Source organism: Glycine max, chromosome 3, assembly GCF_000004515.6.
Source record: "Glycine max cultivar Williams 82 chromosome 3, Glycine_max_v4.0, whole genome shotgun sequence".
Lineage (NCBI taxonomy): Eukaryota > Viridiplantae > Streptophyta > Magnoliopsida > Fabales > Fabaceae > Glycine > Glycine max.
This window is the reverse complement of record NC_016090.4, coordinates 32,094,437-32,121,483: the sequence shown is the minus strand read 5'-3', so window position 1 is coordinate 32,121,483 and position 27,047 is coordinate 32,094,437. Positions and strand designations below refer to the sequence as shown.

General features: G+C 36.5%; 1 protein-coding gene across 1 annotated transcript; it reads left to right on the top strand.

Annotated features, from left to right (window-relative positions):
* The first annotated feature begins 13,481 nt into the window (after nucleotides 1–13,481).
* Nucleotides 13,482–14,405, top strand: LOC100781482 (uncharacterized). The gene is made up of 2 exons (XM_006577567.1): nucleotides 13,482–13,651; nucleotides 13,718–14,405. Exons 1-2 carry the CDS (start codon nucleotides 13,482–13,484, stop codon nucleotides 14,403–14,405), a joined length of 858 nt encoding a protein of 285 aa, XP_006577630.1.
* The last annotated feature ends 12,642 nt before the right edge of the window (nucleotides 14,406–27,047 follow it).

The following is a 27,047-nucleotide window of genomic DNA, read 5'->3' as shown; positions in this document are numbered from 1 at the left end:
GTACTTGGATTGGTGTAAACCCAATTTTTAAGCAATAGGCATAATAGAAGAGATGAGGAATTCTAAGTGAAATAAAAAGGGAAAAAGTAGCAGATAAAAAGACAAAATAATAGTTTGAATGTGAAAGATGAATTTAGAATGCAAATATGTTAGGGCCTAGCATACCAAAATTACTTGTGATGCAATATTAATAGTTTTTTTCTATCTAATATTAGCCCAGTTTTTCTTTATTTTCTCTTCCAAATTTCTTTGCAAAGATAAAATAGTAAATCACATTAAGAATAAAGATGTATGAAATAGGCTAAACAAATATCACTATATTCCTAGACATGATTTCCTCTAGATGCCATTTTCCCAGTTCTTTAGAAAATAACCATTTTCCAATGCATTACTTCCTAAACAATGCATGAGTATGGATGATCAAACCATAATCAATAACAATAAAACACAAAAAAGGACAATATAAACTGGAATTGCATTAAATAGATAGTAAGGAAGAGTTACATTATAAGAGTTTTACCACTAGGTTCCCAACACTGGGGGTTTAGCCTCTCATAGTCATGAGAAGTTTTACACTTTAGGGGTTGATGGAGATGGAAGAAGAAGAGAGATGGATAGAAGAAGAGAATGGGAGAATGGCTCTAGGAAGAGGGTTTCCCTTATTAGAGATACTCAGACTTTGGGTGTATTCAATAGAGAACTTTGAGTCTCGGTGTGTCTTTCTCCTTTGCTTTCTACTCCTTTTATAGGCCTAAGGTAGCTTAAAATTCATGTGACCTCGCGCTAAGAAGCGCGCCATTCTAGGCTTAGCGAGTATGGCGGTGATTGTGCGCTTAACACAGGATTCGCGCTAAGCGAGCCTTCAGGTTTCTTCGTTGGCCTTCGTTGCGCTAAGCTTGGGTTTGCCACTAAGCGAGTTGTCACACTGGGCCTATCTTGCGTGCTAAGCGAGATGCCCCAATCTTCAACTTCTTCTTCAAGTTTTTGCATCAATTTTCCTCCAAAGCACTTGTAATTTCCCTCCTTTTGAATCTTACTGGTCAAGAATTAAAATGACATTAAAATCCTTATTATCCTATTTAAAACAATATTCAGGTAGAGGAATTCTAATCATGCTTAGTCAAATTTGACAATCAATTAAACCCAAATTTCACGGTTATCAGTTTACCCCCATTCAATTACGCAACAATTGGTATTAGAACTGATGGTTTGACTTAATGACTAGCTTAGACGAGTATAATGGAGTTGGCGGGATCTATGGACATGGGAATCCCTTGTATCGAAAGTCTTTTTGGTAGGTGAGTCCATCCATGGAGGTCATGCAGCATGTCCCGTGACCATGGCTTAATGGAGAGCATGATGGTGCAAGGTGCAGTGGTGCAAGATACTTGAGCATGTTGGCAACAATGGAAAAGCAGGTCAAGACAACCATGGTTAAGCTTTAAGGGTTATCATAGGATACTTGTGGATTGAAAAAGGCTTATGCTCAAGGAGAGACTATCATGTGGAAGAGACTCACACTTGAGAGGGAGACTATTAGAATACAAGTGGGAGGTGAAGTCTCACATCGGGTAGAATGAGAAGGTTGAGTACCATAGAAGTGAGGATAAGACCCATAAACTTAAGCCTTAAGGTTTTGGGTTAAAGTGTGGTGTCAAGTTCACTTATGTGGTTGTTCATAATCCATTGGTGTAATCTCCCCGCTATTTACCCCTTCGAATTTCCAAACAATTGGTATCAGAGTCGATGGTTCGACTTGGTGATCAACTCAGACGAGTAAAATAGCAGCAATGGGATCCATGGAGATAGGGATCACTTGTACCGAAAGTCTTCCAAATAGGTGAGTCCATGAATGGAGACCAGGCAGCATGTCCCATAGGAACTGCAACGACGCAAGGTACTAGAGCATGTCGGTGGTAATGGCAAGGTAGGTCAGGGAAATCATGGTTAAGGTTAGGCCTATAACGACTCGCCTCGTTGCTACGATATCACTACTCTAAATCACGTAAATTTCTATTTTTAAATGAAAGTTCCATTAATTTTCTTATGAAAAATGAGAGTAAATTTTTTGTGATATACATTCACCAAACAAAGCACAAATACTTAAATGAATATAAATAGATATATTAACTCAATACACATCATTCACATGACGGAAGGTAAATTAGTGCATACATATAATAAAATTTGTAATTTACATCCTCAATTCAAAAGAAGTATAGAACCAGCTACGAAAGAGTTGATTAAGAAAACACAACTTTCTCCCAAAATAATCTCAATGTCATCATATCGGTTTAACAGCTTTGACAAAAAAATCTAACTCCCCATAATCTATTATTGTCCATCTGCTCCCACGAACGAAGGTACGCGATCATCAAGGTACCAATCACACGATACAAAATTGCAAGGGTGAGTTTATTACAAAAGAAACCGACAATTATCAAATAACCATAATTAGTAAGAGAAACAATAACAAGTACCATGCTCATACACAATTATCAATTAAGACAACATGCATTTTATAACTATTCATCAACTTTTCCATAATTCTAATCAATCATGTTCAGTATGCTGCATGCACCTGACTTCAACTCTCAAATGCAATGTGGTACCATTCGTTAGGAAATAGCTTGAGTATGCCCAAGCGGCACTCACACTCAGAAAAACTAGGCAACAAGTATTGAGGTCACCCTATCCTGCACAGGCAACTCCCTCCCCCTTTCCCATGGTGATCAACCGGAGTCATAAGGGAGTTCCAAACCTAGTGACATTCCCCCAAGTACTTACTAACAAAGTTTATACTATTTACATGCAGCATGAAGTATGACACATGGACGCCATCAATGCACTGACCATGGATAATTAAAGATTCTAAGTCATACCTTCACTCCAGAGATGTTTGAACTCTTTAACCACTCTATTTCCCCCACCAGGGATATCTAACTTGGTCACTGCACCCTCCATGTACATACACAACATACATCATCACAATGGCATTCTTAACATCAACAACATCTCATCTCAATGTCATTATCAACATCAACATCCTCATATCTCAATGGCATTACCAACAATAACAACATCATCTCATATCAATATTATCATCAATAACAACATCATTCTCTATCAACATTATCATAAACACCAACGTCATCTCATATCAATTAATATCATTAATAACAATATCATCAGTAAATCATATTCCGCACATACATACACATAAATTTCATGCCTGAGATTCACACTCCCCAGGACTTCAAACAACGCAAGTCTAATAAAAATAATAACGTCATTCATCAAGAACAAATGTATTGCATCCTATTAGTCGAAAACATTATTTTTCTTAAAAATCAGCATGCACAAGGACATACATACATTCCTATAATTGGGTTCCCTGACCCCAATTATGGTATCAAAGCCATAAATTATAATAAACTCTCATCACCTATCGTCAGCTCTTTGTCAACTCCTCTTTGTGTCACTCAGAGACCTCTCTCTTTCTCGTTCGTCGGTCCAAACGTAGAGTTCTATATAGCAAATCAAAGGAAATTTAGTATAGATTTTAAAAACAAGTTAATAATAACATTTGGGGTCAATTACCCCTGTCAAAACATAAAAGGCTAAGGGGCATTTTAGGTTCTACTACAAAGAGACGTTATTTTGAAATTTCCACCACACCAATGTGATCAGGGTTCAGCGAAGATCACGAAAATAACATCAATTTTATAAAAAGGTAACTTCTACAATGTCTCATTTTCAAGGGTTTTTCAAAGAAAATGCTAAAACATCCTATTACGGTACCCAAAACAAAGGGACACTAAGAGAAGCTCAAACTAACTGGGAAAAGACATAGAAGTTAAGATTACCTAAGAAAAACTACGAAAGAAAGAATTGGGAGTTTGTTCTCCACCAAATCCTTGAGATAGAATCTCAAGATTTCACTCTGATTAAAGTGTTCCTCTTCGTGCAGTGGTCCAACAGCAAGCAATGGTGGCTCGTGGTGGCCACCGATAGTTGTAGGTAGTAGAGGAGGAGGAAGAGTCAGAGCTTCTGGGCTGAGGTTGAGATGAAAGACAACTCAAAACACATAATTTTACGTTGTTAGACGTATTTATAATGTGCAAATCTCACTTAGCGAGCTCCTTTCGCTAAGCGAGAATTTACTTTTGGTGCTAAGCACGACTTTCTGTGCTAAGCACAATTCCTCTCATGTTGGAATTGCACTTAGTGTGATTTTCTCTCTAAGCAAGATGTCAAAAAGTGTTATTTTGCAAATCCTAACGGTTAAAACATAAAGACATGGGTTAGGAACCTACAGTCCAAATTTGAAGGTGATTCAGTGGTTAACGAGTCCGAGATTGCAGTTTTATTGAAATAGGTTTAGGTAAAACTTAAAATCTCATCATTTCAATCTAAGTAAAAAAAAAAAAAAACTCCACATAGCTTAACATTCACATCAAGCAAATCACACATAGCTAATTCACACAATACCTCAACTCATCTAAATCAATCACATAATCAAATAACACGAGAAATACATTAAACATCGATTTACAGTTAGCGAAATTTCAGGGCGTTACAAGGCCACCATTGGATACTCGTGAATTGAAAATGACTACTGCTCGAGGGGGAGGCTACCATGTGGAAGAGACTCATACTTGGAGGGAAAACTGTTGGAGTACAAGTGTGAGGTGAAGTTCCACATCGAGTAGCAACAAGAAAGTTGAGAACCATATAAGTGAGGATATGACTTATAAACCTAAGCCTTAAGGTTTTGGATTAAAGTGTGGTGTCAGGTTCACTTATGTGGTTGTTCATGACTCATTGGTAAAATCTCTCTAGTGTTTATGTTGGGGATAAATAGGTATGTCCAAGATCCAATCCATCATATTATCAATTTTAGTAAAGAATTATTCTTTATTTTATTATCATATTTATTGTTTTATTAAATTTTTAATTTGACAAGTCCTTGATTAAAATTAAAGGTTTGCTATCATGATAGAGATTATGATAATGAGAAATAAGTCCTTTGGTCAGGGCAATTGAATAAAAAAAGAAAAGAGTTTCTTAAGTCATTCATTGATTAAATGTGTTAGCTTATTAGAGTTTGACAATAATACTATACTTCAGAGTTAACCTTGAGCTATAAATGATGGAAGAAAATATTACATTATTCTTCTATTGGTTCTTGAAGGTAAAATATATTACTTCATGCTATCTGGGCGTTAAGAAGTGTTGCTAGACGCTTACCTTGATTAGTAAATTAATTATTATTAATTTACTACCGGTTTAGTATTGAACCTACGGGGTTACACACAAACGAGTGTTACAATCTTAGCAAAAGAAAATAATTTATTTGATAACTAAATTAGACGATTAAATTTAATCAAATAAATATTTTAGTGGAATATTATTATATTTTTTGTTAGCACCAAGAATATAATTAATATAAAAAGGAGAATATTATTTTATGAATGTGGAAGTTGTCCATAAAATAAAAATAATATTCTATTGCTACATATCAAAAATGTGATTAATTGTCATAATTAGTCATATGATTAATTGTGAAATATCTTTGTCTTATATTAGGAAGCTTCTTAAAATAAAAGATATGAGGTAATTTTTATTTTTACAAAGGTAAAGAGATATGAAATTATTTTAAATCTTTCCTTTTTTTCTTTGAAAAAGGGTCCAAATCCATATATCTTTAACATTATAAATAAAAGCATCTACTTGAGGCAAAGTACACCAAACACAAACTAGAAAAGTTCAAGCTTAGTTTTAGACCTGAAAAGTAAAAAGATGATTTGCTCTTTAGAGTTCCATTCATCAAAGAGTTGATAGCAGAGATTGGTCTCGGTCTGGATACACGTAGAGTTTTTACATTATTGAAGAAAAATTTTGTTGCTTCAAGAATGCACATTCGGGTACACAAACCTATTTTTTAATGCAAAATATATCATAATTTTCTACTGCAAGTGTTGGGAACACTTCTATATAACTAATAGTTTATCCCCTTGATTATACAACAATTGGTATCATAGATGATGGTTCGACTTAGTGACCATCTCAGACAAGTATAATGGAATTGGCGGGATCCATGGACACAAGAATCCCTTGTATCGAAAGTCTTCCTGGCGGGTAAGTCCATGCATGGAGCCCAGGCAGTGTGCCCCGCGATCATGACTTGGTGGAAAGCATGGTGGTGTAAGGTACTATAGCATGTTGGTGGCAATGGCAAGGTAGGCTAAGGCAACCATGGTTAGGCTCTAAGGGCCACCATTGGATACTTGTTAATTGAAAAAGGATTATGCTCTAAAGGAGACTACCATGTGGAAGGGGTTTACACCTGAAGGGGAGATTGTTGGAATACAAGTGTGAGATAAAGTCTTACATATTTGGTAGAAATGGGAAAGTTAAGCACTATATTAGTGAGAAAAAGAACCATAGATCCTAGCCTTAAGGTTTTAGGTTAAAGTGTGGTGTCAGGTTCACTTATGTTGTATGCTCATGGCCCATTGATGAAAATCTCCCTTATGTTTACCCCTCTCTATTGCACAACAACTACTCTTGTTGTTTTCTCACTATCATAAGATTATTGCCACATCTATTTTGATTATTATAACTATAATTTTGAATGAGTAAACCATCATATAATTCTTAAGATAAACATAAGTAATTTTATTCCGTGACTTTATAAAACATTATACACTAGATGATAAGAATCTTCATCTGGTTTATGGGCTCACAAAAACAATTTGTTGTTCATAAATAAGTGTTTAAATTCTAAGCAAGTTTGGGATTTTGAGTTGATGTTCAATTACAATAATTTGTTCACCAAACACCATGTTGTTAAACTCATATATTGAGGCATCTTTTAACCTTAGTTTTTCTTTCTGTTTCAGCCAATGGATCCATCAACTAAAGGAAGGAAGTCGAAACTCAAAGTACAAATCTTGTTGCACATTCTGCATGAGCACCATTGTAGTGGTAGCAATCCTGCTAGTTTTAGTCAAGTTGTAGTTTAATATGAGGTTTCACCACCACAAAGGGGTTGATCCTTCGTTCAACTATAGGAACAATCTTACGAATTACGACTTAGCCATGGACATAACAAAGTTGAAGATTATGCATGATGATGACCACATTAATGCCATAGCTTCATATGACGGAGTTTTTTTACTCCTCATTCATCAAATATTTGTATTGGAACATCACACAAGTTATAACTATTCTTCAAGCTGTCTGTGATGGACTATATGTAATTATGTCTATGAGACTCTTTTATTTGGAGCTTTTGAAATCATAAACTAAAATTCTTGAGTCTTTGTATAGCACATATGATGGCTTATGTCCAACTAAAGTAAAAGAATAGAAAATTACATAGTGATCAAGTTAAAGGACAAAACAACACAATAAAAGCTAAAAAAACAATTTGACCCTATGATTGATGCAAGTGCAACAACTATACTCTCAGAATTCTATATTGTGAATATATGAATATAGGATTTTGATGATGCCAAAGTAGAATCAAACAACAAGGTTGTTTCAAAAAACATTCAAAGGTTAAGCATTGCTTCAAGAATAATTCAAGGTCAAAGCAAACAAGATCAAGAAAAAGATAAGGCCACGAACAATCTCATTGGTTGATCAAGCTTTTGCCTCAAAACACATTGTTTCCAACGTTCAAGGCTATGGTAATCGATTACCAGGCAGTGTAATCGATTAACAGAAGACAATTTTAAAAATCAACTTTTAAAAAGGGTTTTGAATTTGAATTTTGAATTATGTAATCGATTACCATATGTTTATAATCGATTACCAGCAATGGCACTTCAGAAAACACTTTGAAAAGAATTTCAGAAAAAACTTCTTGAAAAAGAAACATCTCTTCAAACCATTTTGAAAAGACACGAAGGGCTTATATATATGTGTGTTTAACTTCGAAAAGCAAGAGAGACATATTCTAAGAGAACTTCATTGCCAAATGCTCTCTCAACAACTCTTGGGCAAACACTTGCAAATCTATTGAAATTTCATCTAGGAACTTCAAATTGTATTATCATCTCTAAAAGAAAGAAATTCCTCTAGGAACTTCAATTTGTATCATCAACTCTAAAGGAGAAAAATCTTTTTGTTCATCAGAAAGTCTGTTGTAAACAAGAGGTTGGTTGTCTCTTGGATTGTGAGAATTGTAATCAAGAGACGAGTTGTCTCTTGGAGAATCTTTGAACGCAAGGGTGAGGGATCTCAAGGTGTGTTCAAAGTCTGTAAAGAATTTACAGAAATAGTGAAAAATCTCAAGTGGGTTGCTTGAGGACTGGGCGTAGGCACGGGAAGTGGTCGAACTAGTATAAATCGAGATTGCATTTCTCTATTCCCTTATCTCATTTATGTTATTGCAATCAATTTTGTCTTGCATGTTTAAAGAACATTATTAAATTGATTGTTGTTTCTTCTTCTGCATTTTGAGCCTATCATTTAGAAGGGAGTTAAAAGTTTGTTAGTGAAAATTTTGAAACTTAATTCACCTCCCTCCTAAATTATTAAGGTCACTTGTCCAACATATATTACACGACAAATAGTTTAGGCCAAAATTAAGCATCATGTAGTCTGGAAAATGTTTATATTTCAAAGAGAATACTATATCTCCATGAAGTATTTGGATAAATAAAATAATATTAAGTATTGTAATATCCCATTTTTCATAAAATAAATAAAAAAGAGTTTTATTTAAAAATTAATAAAGTTTTTAGAAATTAAATAAATGAGAAAATAATTTTTTAATTAAAATAAGGGTTTCATAGTATTAGAAAATAAATAGACTAAAATGATATTTTAGAAAACAAAGTGATATTTTAATTGGTTGTTTATTTAATGAAATAGCAAAATAGAGTTCCTTTTTATTAAATAATAAAATAAAGAAAAATAGAATAAATAACAGGCTCATAGTACTCTAACTATAAATAAAGACATATTAGGTTATTTTTTACATTTACGATATATTTCTACTTTCTCTCTCCCTCCTAAATTCGTTCTTTCGTCTTCATGTCTAAAACCCCTCTCTTTTGACACCACCTTTGGAACTGATTTTAGCATATTTACACTGTTTGGATTTGCAAAATAATTTTTATAGAGAGAGATATGACCCTCAAACAATGACAATGAAATTAAGGCTCTAATCCCTTCTCCTTCTCTCTAATGCTTGAAAATCCTAGTAGAGCAACCAAAGGAAAACCTTGAGGAATCTTAGAAAACCACTAGAAATGCCACCATCACTGTCAAACTACTCATGTGAGCTCACTTAGAGGTTAGGAATGAGTTTATCGCAATTGGAGTTAGAATAAACATGTGTATGGATCTTGAGATGATCAAATTGAGGTTTATTTTGGGATGTTTATTGTATTGTAATTCTATCTTTATGACTACAATCACGAGATTGTTATGTTTGACGGACCAATTGATGCCCTAATGAAAATTGGTTGATAAAATTAAGTATTCTTGGTGTTTTTGTGTTTTTGAACCTATGGTTTTGATTCCTTTGATTTTGATATGATCATGTGAAATTGTTTGAGGGGTTTTACTCCCTATGTTGTGAGAAGCATTTATGTATAGTTCATTTGTGTTTTGGACAAGATTTACTAGATTAACGTGAGAATTAGATTGTTGGAAACGTTCTTTGTCATGTTTGGTCTCATAACTTTATTATGTGATGATGATTATAACACACACACACACACACATATATATATGTGTGTGTGTGTGTGTGTGTGTGTGTGTGTGTGTATATGAATTGTTAAAATATATTAGGAATTAATAGTTTCAATAATAAAATTAAATTGAAGGAAATTACCATATTAAGATTCAACGATAAATATTTTCAATGTATTTTTAGTTTAATTATTTTTTAACTCATTTTAATTAAAAATAATATAGTTCAATTTAATATATATATATATATATATATATATATATATATATATACATGTTTTGTATCATGTAAATGTTTATTCTGTGTGATGTTTATAAGATTCATGAGGTGTCATAATATGTTGCGTTGGGATTATAACATTGATAAATTGAGTATGTGTTGAAGTGTAAGATACATGTGTATTGAGATTTTGTATGCACTGAGTTGTGAGTTATGAACTGTGCAATCACATAACTATAAGACTGTTAGTTGTTATTAATGAGTTAGTCTAATATCTAATATTTGCAAGGAATTAGCGCTTTACCTCCAATTTATGGTTTTATTTGTAGGAATTGTACATATTTTTCTGTTTAGTGTGATTTTATAGAGTAGATACTCCAATTTTGGAAATTTATGTTGAATTCAACTCAGTTTCAGGCCAGAGAAGAGAAGGTTGCTGATGACTCACTCATCGAGGTAGATCCGCTTAGCGAGTGACATTCGCTTAGCGAGACATACAACTCACTTAGTGGATTGGGAAACCCTAAAAGAGGATAAGCCAGAGATCTGTGCGCTCAGCGCGTAGCCAGCCCCCCAGCGAGGACATTGTCTCTTCTCACGCTCAGCGCGCCCAGTCTCGCTAAGCCAAAATTCACTTACTCTCGCTTAGCGAGCCTTCGGAAGCTAAAAGGTCCAAAAGCCTTTGTAACACTGAGGTTGGTGGAATTGAAAAGGAGAGTACACAAAGAACAAAAAAGAGTGCGTTTTTGGAAGAACAAGAGATAGAAAGAGAGCAACAGAGAGAGCTTAGGTTATAAGGAGTGAAGTTTAGGGTTTAGAGGTTGTTGGAGACATCCTCAACCATCTTTTGCCATTTTCTTTCACTCAAAGCTATTAATTCCTTGTATTGTGAGATTTCATCGCTTGTAATGGAAGGCTAAGCCTCTTTGTTGGGGAGTTCTGCTGAAAAACCTTGATGTAACATTCTTACACTATCTATTTAATGTTATTTTTATGTGTTCGTTGCTTCTATCTATGCTTATTTTACATGCTTGTGGCTTGATCACCCATTTGTATGTAAAGTTAGGATTTTTAGCATTGGGAAATGCTTTAAAGCCTTAGAACTTGGTAGAGCAAGCTAGAAATCTATATGTCTAGGAATGGAGTGCAGTGATCTAGTCTATATTATGTTGTAGGCTTAATGCAACTCTTTTAGACTAAGTTTGTTGAGGGATCAAGGACGAAGTTTAAAGAGAGTTAGGCTTATTCACTAGAGGGATCTTGGTTTGAGTAATGTCTCAGCATAAGAACACTAGGATAATGTTAAATAGAGAAAAATACATATTAGACATCAAGAGAAATTCACTAGAACGACCCAACACCCTTAACTTGATAGGTTTTCACCTTCATAACTTTAGATAATTTGTTTATGTTTACATAGCTTTTCTAGTACAGAACTTGATATTTACCTTGCTTTTAATCCATACAAATGTTTACATACTGAATGTACATGCTTTGAGTGAAACAAATTCCTTGAGGATAGGATATCCGGTCTTACCGTCTTATACTACTTATGTCAATCGGTACACTTGCCGACTAGCTTAACAAGTTTTTGGTGCCATTGTCGGGGAATTTCTTTCCACTTAGATAGTATAATTCAGTTTGGAAACATTTATTCTTTATTCTTTTATTGATTTTGTGAATAGATAGTTAGAATTCAATTTTTTCTCTTAATTTGGTTAACTGCTGCTCTATTTAGTTGCTTCTTGTATACGAGGTAATTCTTCAGTAGGGGATTTAGCTCCATTAGATTAGGAGATTTAAGCTACTTGCAGGAGAAACAACACAGAAAGGAGGAGAAAAACTTTACAAGAAATGAAAACACAGGCAACTTTTGAGGGAACTCGTTCATCCGAATCATCTTCTGCATTTCCAATAGACTTGAGGGAATCCGAAGTTGGTACATCTGAAGCACATATCATGGCGAAAGATCAACCACAAAGGGTTACTCTTGAAGACTACTCCAGCTCTACCGTGCCGCAATTTTTCACAAGTATTGCGCGGCTGGAAGTCCAAGCTCACAACATCACATATCCACATTCCTTGATCCATGGAAATCTGTTTCATGGTTTGCCAAATGAAGACCCTTATGCACACCTTGCAACATACATAGAAATTTGCAATACAGTGAAAATTGCAGGGGTGCTGGAAGATGCAGTGAGACTCAACTTGTTTTCATTCTCTTTGGTTGAAGAAGTAAAAAGGTGGCTGCATTCTCTCAAGGGAAAAAGCTTGAAGACATGGGAAGAAGTAGTAGAGAAATTTCTGAAGATGTGTTTCCCAGAATCAAAGACAGCTGAAGGCAAGGCAACAATTTCTTCATTCCATCAATTTCCAGATGAGTCCTTGAGTGAACCGCTTGAAAGAGTAAGTTGAAGACTCCTAAAGAAGCAATGGAACTCATTGAGAATATTCAGCTGAATATTTTCATTGATGATTTGAGACCGTAGTCCAAGCAATTGTTAGACACTTCTACTGGGGGAAAGATTAAGTTGAAGACTCCTGAAGAAGCAATAAAACTCATTAAGAATATGGCTACTAGTGATCATGCTATTTTGCGTGATAGAAGTCATGTATCCACCAAGAGAAGCATGTTAGAGCTTTCTTCACAAGATGCATTGTTGGCACAGAACAAGCTGCTAGCTAAGCAGCTGGAATCACTCACTAGACACTCAGCAAGCTGCCAACATAGTTACAAGCGGCTTAGCCTTCCCATTCATCAATTATGCAGGTTAGAGGTTGTAGTATATGTGGAAGAGCGCATGAATCTGGTTGTTGCATACCCTTAGATGACGCTACAAAAGAAGTAAATTACATGTGGAATCAAAACAGACAAGGATTCCATGCAGGCGGTTTTTTAGGTTACCAGCAAGGAGGAAATTTCAATCAAAATCAGGGGCAAGGATAGAGGTCACATCCATGGAATTAGTTCAATAAAGACCAAAGACGACCTTCAACCAGACCCCCGAATCAAGGGCCTAGCTTGTATGAGAGGACCACTACGCTGGAAGAAACTTTGGCTCAATTTATGCAAGTTTCAATGTCTAACCATAAGAGCACTGAGTCAGCCAACAAGAATCTGGAGATCCAAGTAGGACAGCTAGCTAAGCAAATAGCTTATAATTCTTATGGATGTTTTGGAGCTAATACAGAGAAAAATCCCAAAGAAAAATGTAAGTCTATCATTACTAGAAGCAAGAGGGAGACCATGGTGGAGGATAAGAGTAGGACTAGTGATGAGAAGGAGTTAGAAGTCGAGGGAGAAAAAGAAAATGAGGGAGATCAGATGAAGGAGAGAAAAATAAATGCAGAGGAGGAAGAAAAAAATGAGAAAAAGACAAAGAGTGAGTTGGCCAGAGAAAAGAAGAAGGAGGCTATTCCAAGTACAGGGAAGAAAGCACCATATCCTTTGGTGCCGTCTAAGAATGACAAGGAACGACACTTTGCTCGTTTCCTTGATATCTTCAAGAAATTGGAGACAACTATTCCATTCAGAGAAGCCTTGCAACATATGTCACTCTACTCAAAGTTTCTCAAAGATCTACTGACCAAAAAGGGAAAATATATCCACAGTGATAATATTGTGGTGAAGGGAAATTGTAGTGTTGTTATTCAGAGAACCCCTCCACCAAAGTACAAGGATCCAGGGAGTGTCACAATCCCTTACTCAATTGGTGTTGTGTAAGTTGGAAAAGCTCTTATTGACCTAGGGGCTATCATTAATTTGATGCCCCTATCCATGTGCAGAAGGATAGGAGAGTTGGAAATCCTACCAACAAGAATGACATTACAGCTGGCAGATCCCTCAATCATAAAGGCCATACGGCGTAGTGGAAGATGTGTTGGTAAAATGCGTCAATTCACTTTCCCTGCTGATTTTGTGATAATGGACATTGAAGAGGATGTTGAAATCCCATTGATTTTAGGCCATCCATTCATGTTAACAGCCAATTGTGTGGTTGATATGGAGAAAGGTAATCTAGAAATGAGTGTGGATGACCAGAAGGTTACATTCAATTTGTTTGAAGCCATGAAGCACCCAAGTGACCACAAGGCTTGTTTTAAAGTAAAAAAGGTTGAACAAGAGGTAGACATGGTAGCTAGAGCCATGGTGCTACAGTCCCCACTGGAAAAAGCACTGACTAATACTATGGAGTGTTTGAAAATAGAGGAAGAAAAAGTATTGCAAAACTGTTTGGAAGAATTAAAGGGTTTAGAAGAAAATCCTTCTGAAAAAGTTGTATTTGAAGAATTGAAGAAGGACATTCCGGCAGAAAAGGCCAAAGTGGAATTAAAGACTCTTCCAAAACATTTGAAATATGTATTCTTGGGAGAAAATGAAGCAAGTCTAGTGATCATCAGCAACTTTTTGAGAAAGGAAGAGGAATCTCAGCTAATGGAAGTTCTAAGGAAACACAAGGCAGCTATTGGATGACACATTTCTGATCTCAAAGGAATTAGCCCTTCTTACTACATGCATAAGATCAATATGGAAGATGAGTACAAGCCTGTAAGATAGCCGCAAACAAGATTGAATCCAGTTATGAAGGAAGAAGTACGAAAGGAGGTGCTTAAACTACTAGAAGCAGGCCTCATTTATCCTATCTCGGACAGTGCATGGGTTAGCCCTGTACAAGTAGTCCCCAAGAAAGGTGGCATGACGATAATTCGGAATGAGAAGAATGTTTTGAGAACCGTCACTGGGTGGAGAATCTGCATCTATTCTAGAAAATTGAATGATGCCACAAGAAAAGATCATTACCCACTTCCCTTCATGGATCAAATGCTTGAAAGACTAGCTGGACAATCATTTTATTGCTTCTTAGATGGATACTTTGGCTAATATCAGATTGTAGTGGACCCAAATGACAAAGAAAATACAACATTCACCTGCCTTTTCGGTGTGTTTGCTTATAGATGAATGCCCTTCGGTCTTTGCAATTCTCCTGCAACTTTTTAGAGATGCATGATTGTAATATTTGCTGATATGGTGGAGAAATGTATCGAAGTGTTTATGGATGACTTCTCTGTCTTTGGCTCATCTTTTCATTACTGTCTAGCAAATCTAGAGCGATTCTTGCAATGATGTGAATAGACAAACTTGGTGCTTAATTGGGAGAAATGCCATTTTATGGTTCAAGAAGGAATTGTGTTGGGCCACAAAATCTCTGTGAGGAGGATTGAAGTAGACAAAGCTAAAATTGATGTGATCAACAAGCTACCTCCTCCAGTGAATGTTAAGGGAGTGAGAAGCTTTTTAGGGCATGTTGGGTTCTACAGCCGGTTTATAAAAAAAAAATTCAAAGATTGCTAAACCACTCAGTAATTTGCTCAATAAGGACACTGTGTTTTTATTCAATGAGGAGTGTTTGAAAGCATTCAACACTCTAAAGACCAGTCTAGTGTATGTTCCTGTTATCATAGCACCAAATTGGAGTCAAGAATTTGAGCTCATGTGTGACGCAAGTGATTATGTTGTAGGTGCTGTATTGGGCCAGAGGAAAGGCAGAGTCTTCCATGCTATTTATTATGCCATCAAAGTTTTAAATGATGCTCAGATGAATTATGCCACCACAGAGAACGAAATGCTTGCAATTGTCTATGCTTTGAAGAAGTTCAGATCATACTTAGTGGGATCGAAAGTTATTGTTTACACTGATCATACATCCATTAAGTATTTGTTGAATAAAGTTGACTCCAAGCCCAGATTAATCAAGTGGATTTTGTTACTTCAAGAATTTGACCTAGTGATCCAAGACAAGAAAGGATCTGAAAATCTTGTGGTTGACCACTTGTCAAGATTAGTCAATGAAGAGGTGATTTTGAAGGAGCTAGAGATAAGAGATGAATTCCTTGATGAATCGTTGTTCATGGTGAATGAAAGGCCATGGACCATGGTTCACTGATTTGGCCAACTTCAAGGCACCTGGAATCATTCCAAAAGATTTGACTTGGCAGCAAAGGAAGAAATTCTTGCATGATGCCCACATTTGTTTGGGATGACCCACATTTTGCGAGTTATGTTTGGGATGACCCACATTTGTTTAAAATTGGTGCTGACAACCTTTTGCGAAAGTGTGTAACAAAAGAAGAAGCAAGGAGCATATTGTGGCATTGCCATAATTCACCATGTGGAGGTCATTACTATGGAGACAAAACAACAACCAAAGTCCTGCAATCAGGATTCTTTTGGCCAACACTTTTCAAAGATGCTCATGAACATGCCACTCAAGGTGATCAATGTCAAAGAATGGGAGGAATCTCTAGAAGAAATGAAATGCCCTTGCAGAATATTATGGAGGTGGAAGTCTTTGATTGCTGGGGAATTGATTTTGTAGGTCCTCTCCCTCCATCTTTTGGCAATGAATATATCCTTGTGGTTGTGGATTAGGTCTCCAAATGCGTTGAAGCAGTGGCTGCCCCAAAGAATGATGCCAAAACTATAGTGAGGTTCTTGAAGAAGAATATTTTGGCTTTCTTTGGGGTGTCGAGGGTCCTAATTAGTGATGGGGGCTCTCACTTTTGTAATAGCCAACTGCAGAAGGTGCTGAGCCATTACCATGTCACACACAAAGTAGCTTCATCGTATCATCCACAAACAAACGGTCAAGTTGAAGTTTCCAACACAGAACTGAAGAAGATCCTAGAGAAAACTGTGGCCTCCACTCGGAACGATTGGTCAAGCAAGCTGGATGATGCACTATGGGCTTACAAGACTGCCTTTAAGACCCCTATTGGGCTTTGAAATTCTTGAATTTTGATAAGGCTCTGTTAGGGGAAAAGAGGAAGTTGTAACTCTTGGAGTTGGAAGAGATGAGATTGAATGCTTATGAGTCTTCAAGACTGTACAAAGAAAAAGTAAAGGCTTAACATGACAATAAGCTGTTGAATAAAGATTTCCGATCAGGTCAATAAGTTCTATTATTCAACTAAGATTGAAGCTGTTTCCAGGCAAGTTAAAATCTAAATGGTCTAGACCATTCACCATCAAAGATGTCAAGCATTATGGAGCAGTGGAATTATTTGAGACTCAGTCAGAAACTCCGGATAGAACATGGATAGTAAATGGCCAGAGATTCAAGGTATACCATGGTGGAAACATTGAGAGAATGACCACCATTTTGCAATTATAGGACCCTTAGAGGTAACATACGTCAAGCTAGTGACGTTAAAGAAGCACTTACTGGGAGGCAACCCAACATTTTTCTTTATTTTCTTTATCAATTTTCTATTCATCATTGCATATAGTTAGGTTTCAACTTATTTGTGATTGCTAGAGTAAGATTTCAACATGTTTTGTATGATAGATGGGTTGGCCAAAAGCTTCTCTGAAGCATTCGATGAGGAAGGAACTTAGAAAATTTTTCAGTCATCCACTCGTTCAGCCTGCCCCATGTGCTAAACAAGATATACCCCATGTGCTGAGCGAGTAGCATCTCTCACTAAGGGCGTCAACCCCCACCCATTAGCTGAAAGGGTCTCGTTAAACGAGACAATTACGAAGCCCCAAAACCTTTCTGGAATTGCATTTAATGGAATAGGGCTAAGCGAGCCATCTCGCTAAGTGTGACATAGTCTCTCGCTAAGTGTGACATAGTCTCTCGCTAAGCGCGTCTATACGCTAAGTGCAAAAGACTCTCTGCCTGGACCCTCATGTTAATTGGGCTAAGCGGGTCATACCCGCTAAGCCCAAAACTCTCTCTGGAATGCCATAGTGCTAAGCGAGACCATGTCGCTAAGTGCGACCCCACTACTACTTCTTGAGGCATTTAATCCACTAAGTCGACCATGTCCCGCTTAGCGGAAGTTGCAGACTAATCAGAGTTGCATAACTTACTAAGCGCGCACTTGTGCGCTGAGCCTAAAACCTTCTCGGGTTTTCTAATTCCAAATTGGGTTAAGGAAGCCTGTCCCGATAAGCACATAAGTTTAAATCCTGAAAAATTCAAACGTCATTGAGTGCTCGCTTAGCGAGTCAGTCGAAACTGCCAAAAAAAAAACATAATTGCCTTAGGCAGTTACTTTTGCACAAACACATAACCTCTCCATTCTCACTCATTGGCAATCATTTTCATTTTGCATTGTGCCTTTCTTGCTTCTCTACTTCTCGACTTCAACTCACTAATCTCTGCAATCCAAGTAAGTGCTTCAGTCCCTTGTCATTTTGAATTTCATTTTTGAACCCTAGGGTAGAAGACATTTTAATTTCTTTATGATTTTGATTCTGTGTTGTTGTTGTTGCTGCTGCTGAGTAGTTAGCTATTTGATTGTATGTTGTTAGGGCTTTAGTTTAGCGTATAATGTAGGCTGATTGAAGGGTTGTGCTTTAGATTTCCCATGCCTGAAAGTGGCTAGGGAGTTGAGGCTTCGAAGCCCCAATTTTTTTTTGGAAATTTCGATGTACTTGCTAAGCAAGCCTGCTCACTAAGCGAGTTCATCCATTTTGGATGAATTTCTGGGTTTTCTGATGAACACGCTAAGCGGACCCTGTCCCACTAAACGAGTTCATCATTTTTGTTTAAATTTATGCATATATGTATGAACTCGCTAAGCCACTGCACCACGGCTTAGCGAGCATTTAAATTTCAAGTTTTTAATTTCAGAGTTCATATGAACTTGCTAAGCCAACATGCCACGCTCAGTGAGTCAGTTTAGTTAGGTCTGAGTCATAGAGGCTGTTGGTATTCTGGTTGCGGCCAAGCGAGCCTATCTCTCTAAGCCACCATACCTTTAAAGTTTGAATAAGCTTGGGCAACGTGAGTCTGTCTCGCTAAGCCGAAGGCAATTTAGTTTTGCTGAATTTTGTTCAGGTGCTAAGCGAGTCATACTCGCTAAGCGTAATTTCTTCTCTGGTTTTGAATAAGGCTTAGCGAGCCATGCTCGCTTAGCCATTGTCTTGTTTCAACTAATTGAGGGTGTCTCGCTTAGCCATATTCTTTAATTTTCAGTAGTCGCGCTAAGCGCGCCCTGCGCGCTAAGCATATCATGTTATTTTTGGAAGGCGTGCTAAACGAGCTTGTCTCGCTAAGCGAGCCTGTCTCGCTAAGCGAGCCTGTCTCACTAAGCGCCCAGTCCTTTTTTTTCTGTTTTATTTTTTTGTTTTCATTCTTCAATAAAACCTATCTAATTTTCTTCCCTGTGATTCTTTTGATACATATGGCCTCCAGAAAGAGAAAAGCATCCACCTCTCGACCTCAAGAGCCATATGACACGACGAGATTTATGTCCGAGGTCGCCTAGGAATGTTATGAGCAGAACGTGCATTCCGGAAACATCCTCCCAAAGAGGAATGTTGACTTGTACGTGACCCAATATAACGAGTTCCGCAAGTAGCTCGAGAGGAGGAGATGGCATAAAGCCTTGACCAGGCAGCCTGATAACCACATAGATGTGGCCCTAGTCAAGGAGTTTTATGTGAATTTGTATGATCCAGAGGATAAGTCCCCTCGGTAGTGTAGAGTGGGGGGAAAATTGATTAAGTTCGATGTTGAGATGCTAAACACCTTCCTAGAGACCCCTGAGGTTTTAGAGCCAGGAGAGAGATAATTCACATACTCCAGTTTCTACCGCATGCACCCAGACCCTTAGGAGCTCGCCGCCAGATTGTCTATTCCAGGGCGAGGTTTTGTACTGAATGTTGAGGGAGCACCCTAGAAGCTCCTGAGGAATGATCTCACCACATTGGCGTAGACCTGGAGTATGTTATCATACTCCAACCTCGCCCCCACTTCTCACACGTCCGATCTTAATATGGACAGGGCGAGGTTGGTGATGAAGATAGACATGGAATTAGGCTCCATCATCTCAGGCCAGATCTCACAGATGGCCTAGTCCAACTCCTCTTAGCTAGGATTCCCTGCACTTATCACAGCATTGTGCATGACTAAAGGAGTCGTCCCTGACTATCTCACCTTTGAGTCTATGTGCCTTGCCATTAATTTGGCATATATTCGAAAGAATTGTTGGAACCCAGATGATCCCACGATCACCTTTTCGGGGACCCCCAAGACTAGGGCTCGGGGACCTTCTGATGCCTCCACCTCTACTCCAGCTTCTACCTCAGCACCAGCACCACCACCAGCTCCTGCTCCAGCCCCTCCAGCACTCACAGCACCATCTAGCCCCTCCACTCAGAGCTCAGACAATATAGTGCCGATGTTGTAGAGCCTTCACCATGGTTTATGCCTGGTGATGTAAGCATTGGCCCATCATCAGCATGGAGGATTTCATGGCCCAGGTGGCCTGACCAGGAGTCCAACCTTCTCCTGCGGGGGGAGGTGAGGCTCCTACAGCCCAGGAGCCGTAGCCAGAGCCGGAGGTGACACCAGAGGAGACACCCGAGGTCACGCCTGTCGCCACACCGATGAATGCCACTGAGGAGGGAGATGCCACTATAGATACATATTATGTTGCAGACATGACAATAGTGCAGGGCACCAGGGATCCCTGGCTTACCCTAGCACAGGATACACCTCTGCCAGCCCAGGATGCCCCCTCCACACCTAAGGATGACCCAACACCGGCACAGGATGATTGAAGACAAGACTTATTTATTTTCTTACTATTTAGATACAGTTTTTAAATTTCAATTTTAGTTTAGTTTTATTTACTTATTTAGCATATTTTGCAGTTTTTTGGAACAATTTACAGTTTTTAAACTTTATGTAGTGGTTTGGTTTTTGAAACATGTTTTTGGTTTATATCTTTGGTGTTTGTTTATTGTTTTGAATTGGATTGATTGCGTCAACTAAATGAATTGCGATAGTAGATCACATGCCTTGAATAAGTATGCGGCAGTTAGAAGAGAAAGAACATGAATTAGGGGTGTGAGTGAAAATGTTAGTTTGTTTGATAGGTAAATAGTGAAGGTAATCATTGGCTATAACCCGATGAGATGTGTGAATCTAAATTATGAGAGAACGACTAGCATCAAGTACCGATTTTTGCACGAATCTCTCAATACTGAATGAATGCATGATTTGGAAATGATGAAGGTCATGATTGATTGATTTAGCCACTTAGCCAAATAGCCTTACCCTGTTCATGAATGATGAAACCCTTGCACCCATGTTGAGCTTGAATGTGATTGAATGAGTCTAAACCTTAAGCCTAATTGAAGTTATAATCTCCATTTACCTTTTCTTAGGCTATAGGAGAGCATTGTGATTCAAGACAAATTTGGCCCAAATTTGGGGGAGTGCATTGGGTGATGTTGATTGCAAGTAAGGAAAACAACGGCCACAAAAAATTGTATAAAGTGGCAGTAATCATAAACTGCTAATATAATAAAATAAAAAGAAGAAAATGAAAGTTTCAAGAATAAGTAAAGCTTTGTGTGTGTTGTTGCTTGAGCTAAGTGTCTTCTATGCTTGTGGCATATCAATAGAAGTTGGGAATTTAAGGAAAAAAGGTGATCTAAGGATGAATGTTCTCCTAGAACCTAAGTTTTGCATCCTAGAAAAACCATGAATTGTTTGTAGCCCAGCCTCATTATAAGCCAAGAAAGTCCTTCATATTCAATTTGTGTGTTTGTGATTGTATGGAATAAGATAAAATGAAAAAGTTGAGACTTATGTTGGTTGTTGAATTGAAGAATTACCTTAAACACTTGTGCTTATGAGAGAAATAGTGGTTGTGAGGATTGAGCTTGATGAACCTTCCTTGATACCTGTCTTGCTTGCTAGCTTATTTCATTTGTGTTGTTTAATGAACATGTTCATATCTTTGAAATATTGCATATCTTCTGAAGGGTTGTTAGTTGAAGCATTGCTAGTTATCTCTGTTCATGTGATTGAATCATTTGTAACAAACACAATTTTTGGCTAACCACTGTGAATTCTGTCACTTGAGGACAAGTAAAAAGTTATTTCTTTGCTTGAGGACAAGCAAAATTGTAAATTTGGGGGAGTTTGTTAGTTGGTATTCATGAGTTAGTCTGATATCTAATATTTGCAAGGAATTAGCGCTTTACCTCCAATTTATGGTTCTATTTGTAGGAATTGTACATATTTTTCTGTTTAATGTGATTTTATACAGTAGATACTCCAATTTTGGGAATTTATGTTGAATCCAACTCAATTTCAGGCCAAAGAAGAGAAGGTTCAAGTAGCTGATGACTCGCTCAGCGAGGCAGATCCGCTCAGCAAGTGGCATCCGCTCAATGAGGCATACAGCTCGCTTAGTGGATTGGGAAACCCTAGAAGAAGATAAGCCAGAGATTTGCACGCTCAGTGCGCAGCCAGCCTGCCCAGCAAGGACGTTGTCTCTTCTCACGCTCAGTGTGCCCAGTCTCGCTAAGCCAAAACTCACTTACTCTTGCTTAGTGAGCCTTCAGAAGCTAAAAGGTCCAAGAGCCTTTATAACACTGAGGTTGACGGATTTGAAAAAGAGAGTACATAGAGAACAAAAGAGAGCATGTTTTTGGAAGAACAAGAGACAGAAAGAGAGCAGCAGAGAGAGCTTAGGTTAAAAGGAGTAAAGTTTAGGGTTTAGAGGTTGTAGGAGACATCCTCAACCATCTTTTGCCATTTTCTTCCACTCAAATCTATTCCTTCCTTGTATTGTGAGATTTCATTGCTTGTAATGGAAGGCTAAGCCTATTTGTTGGGGAGTTTTGCTGAAAAACCTTGATGTAACATTCTTACACTATCTATTTAATGTTATTTTTATGTGTTCATTGCCTCTATCTATGCTTACTTTACATGCTCGTGGCTTGATCACCCATTTGTATGTATAGTTAGGATTTTTAGCATTGAGAAATGCTTTAAAGCCTTAGAACTTGGTAGAGCAAGCTAGAAATCTATATGTCTAGGAATGGAGTGCAGTGATCTAGTCTATATTATGTTGTAGGCTTAATGCAACTCTTTTAGACTAAGTTTGTTGAGGGATCAAGGACGAAGTTTAAATAGAGAAAAATACATATTAGACATCAAGAAAAATTCAGTAGAACGACCCAACGCTCTTAACTTGATAGTTTTTCACCTTCATAACTTTAGATAATTTGTTTATGTTTAAATATGTTTTCTAGTACAGAACTTGATATTTACCTTGCTTTTAATCCATACAAATGTTTACATACTGAATGTACATGGTCTGAGTGAAACAAATTCCCTGAGGATACGATACTCGGTCTTATCATTTTATACTACTTGTGTGAATCGGTACACTTGTCGACCAGCTTAACAAAGACCATTTAAGAGCGACAAGTTAATGCGCGATGAGTATTGTGATGGGATCCACTGTGGTAACTCAACAAGTTGAATCACTTTGAGGCGTAACGAGTTAAAATGATTTTGAAAATAATTGAGTAGTTGTGTGTATTTCATAGTTCAAACTCCAACGACACATACATGATTTTAAATGTTTGTTTTAATGAGATGATTAATCATATGAACATAACATTAATATTATTACTGTGTGATATGTATATGATGCATGAAGCGTGACAACATGATGTCTTGGGATTATGAAAGTGTGATGAATTGTGTGTAAGTGACAAGTTTAGTATGTGTTAAATTGTAAGATCACACATGTATTGAGATGTTTTGTGCATTGAGTTTTGAGTAGGGGTGGGTAAGCGGGCCGGCCCACCCCGAGTAAGGCCCGCCCTCATAAGCCTGCATTGGCAGCAGACCGGGCCAGTCCGCCCCACTTCTTACATGAACCAAATAAATTGGTCCGCCTCTGCCCCGCGGGTCAAACAGGCCGGTCTGTGGGCATAGTTTTAAAAGAATTTCAATTTTAATAAAAATACAATACAATCAAATTAAGTTCAATACAAATGTAAATAAAATCTCAATAATTAGTCAATTACATCAATAAAATAAATAATGTCTTAAGAAAATAAAATTCAAGCAATAAATCTAAAATATGAAATTTAAACATCTCCAACAACAAATGATTCCATATTTGAAGTGGCTTGAGTCTTCTCAATCTCCACATCTTCATCTTCTTTTCCTAAAACTCAAAATAATAATAAATATTGGAATAAATTCAAGTTAAGTGATTAAAAGACAATAATTATTACATATTATTTACCTTGCATATCAAATCCTAGTAATCGATATTTAGTACATATCAAGACTTGTACGTTATCAACAAGAAGCCTAGTTCGATATTTGTTAAGCACCCGTGAGCCAATACTAAATGCTGATTCGAAAGCCACCATTGTAATTTGGATGCTTAAAATATCACAAGCCAATAGTGAAAGATCTGGAAACTGAGCTTGATTATCCTTCCAATATTGCAAAACATCAAGATTGGGATGATATTTATTTGAAAGATTTGCCTCTTCCAAATATGTATCTAGTTGAGATTTACCCACTTGTGACATATCTTCATCTTCAAATTGTATAAACTCCTATATTAATTCCACAAAAATAAAAAAATAGTTAGTCAAAGTAAATAAGAATAAATGATTGGTAGTTTAAAAAATTAAGAGAAACCTTGACTTCCATCCATAACATCAACTTGAGCAATACTAATAGTACTAGTAGTCTCCATAGTCTCTTGTGATAAACCTTGACTTAAACCAGCATTGCTTCTTGTTTCTTTGGAATACATTTGAACATACTCATTATATAGAGTATACAACTTGTGCTCCACAATTTTCAACTTTGCTTGACAAGATATTGGATCAAGACCAAGTTTTGAATAACAATACTTCAAAAGTTTGATTCTACAATGTGGATCTAGAATGCACCTAAAGGAAAGCACATTGCTATAATCTCTCCAATATTTATCAAACTTTGTTTTCATATGAATTGTCATTGTTCTAATCAACTCATCTTCATTACTCAAATTTTGAAGCAATAAACATTCAATTTTCCATACTTGCATGAAATACAAATTAGACATTGGGTAAGAGGAACCAGATATCAACTCTGTGATTTGAAAAAAAGGACGCAAAAAATCACACATTTTTTGTCCTCTCTCCCATTCTTCATTAGTGGGACAACTTGAATAGCTCCTATCATCAAATACAAGACTACAAAAAGCATGTCGATATACAAGGGCACTCTCAAGCATCAGAAAAGTAGAATTCCACCTGGTAATGACATCTAAGCGCAAACCCATCTTTGTATGAATACCACCAACTTTTGCAACACAAGCTTTAAAAACTTGCATTCTACCCTCTAATCCCTTAACATACTTAATGCTTTCTCTAATTTTGTTTACAGCAAGACCAGCTACTTTCAACCCCTCTTGAACAATAAGGTTTAAAATGTGAGCACAACATCGGATATGAAAAAATTCACCGCCACTTACTAAACCATTAGCATGCAAAAAAAGTATTTCCTTCAAATAGTCTTGCATTTTATCATTGGAAGAAGCATTATCTAGAGTTAATGAAAATATTTTCTGCTCAATACCCCATTCTTCCAAAAAATCATATATAACTTTAGCCATCTCACGCCCCGAGTATGGAGGAGGAAAATGAGAAAAATTAAGCATTTTACTATTCAACTTCCAATTTGCATCAACATAATGTGCAGTTAATGAAATATAACCCTCAGAAGTACAAGATGTCCATACATCAGATGTTAAGCTTATTCTACTAGGGACTTTAGACAACATGCATTTCATTTTTTTCTTTTCAGATTCATATAGATTGTTCACATTCATGGTAGCAACATGCCTAGAGGGTACCTTCACATCAGGATGCAAATATTGTAATAACTCTTTAAACCTTCTATGTTCAACAAAAGAGAATGGAAGATCATGCTCAATAATCATCATAGATATCATCTCATATACCACACTTTGATCTATTTTTTTATTTCTTAATCTCCAAGCATGATCGAGAATAATATTTCCAACATCACTATTAGAACGCGTCTTCAAATATACATCACATTTCCCCATATGACGTTGTAAGGTTGAAGTCCCATTCTTATTGTCACCGCCCACATAATCTTTCAAACAATATTTGCATTTACTCCTTAGTTTTCCATCACTATGCATAATAGGTTTCTCAAAAAAATTCCACACATGTGATGAATAATTTCTAGCCCTCTTTTTTGGCATTTTAGACTCAATAGGTTTATCTTCATGAATAACATTTTCATGCACATCCACATTAATACTCTCATTGTCATTCTCATCAACATTAACTTCAAAAGAATCCATATTTAAAATCTGAAATAATAAAATTAAATGAACTCAATTCTTAATTCAAATAAATCACACAAAAACTCAATTCATCAAGTTCATAACTTGCAGATCAAGAGTTTCGTGGTTCATTCCCTTATCCCATGATTTTATCATATAATAATAATTAAAGAATCACTAGTAATAGAGAACATATTAAAGAATCAACTAAGTATAATTCAGTTGATCTCTATGTAATATTGTAGAAATAGAAAGGAAATAAATAATTGACAAGTGAAGTGTGATGGGTGTAGTAAATTTGTGAAAACAAAAGTATCTCTGCAACAGAATTAAGAAAAGAGGCATAGAATTTAAGAGTGCAACAACAATGAATCAGTCCCAACAAAAATAGGATAAAAACAAATTCTAGAGAGAGAAGAGATGTACTTTGTGTGGTGGCGCGGTGGTGGACCGAGGTTGTGCCGTTGTGGTGTGTCGCATGATTGCGTGAGTGTGAGTCGCATTTTGTTTTCCTTGTAAGGGAAAGAGTCATATGACTTGCGCGCGTGCATGACTACATAGTGGAGAAAAAGTGTTCTTAGCTTGCTACAATGATAACTGCTAAATATGATATGAACTATTTTTTATAATAAAAATATATTGAAATATCTTTAAAAATATTTATTTAACAATTATTTTTGGCTTAAATAATAAGAATTGATATTTTTATTATTTATGACTTGTAGATATGAAAAGGATAGATTAAAAGAGAAAAAGATCGAGAAAATATCAAAAAGGAAGATTTTTAGCAGGTTATCACTTATCTTTTTATCTTAATCTTTTATTTCTGTTATCTTTTATTTTTCTTATCTTATCCTTTTTTATCTTTATCATCTTTTAATTTAAATCTTTTATTTTTATCTTTAAATATTTCTCTTATCTAATATATTTCTTTATCTATTATTTTAAAAGAAAAATTTAAAGTGAA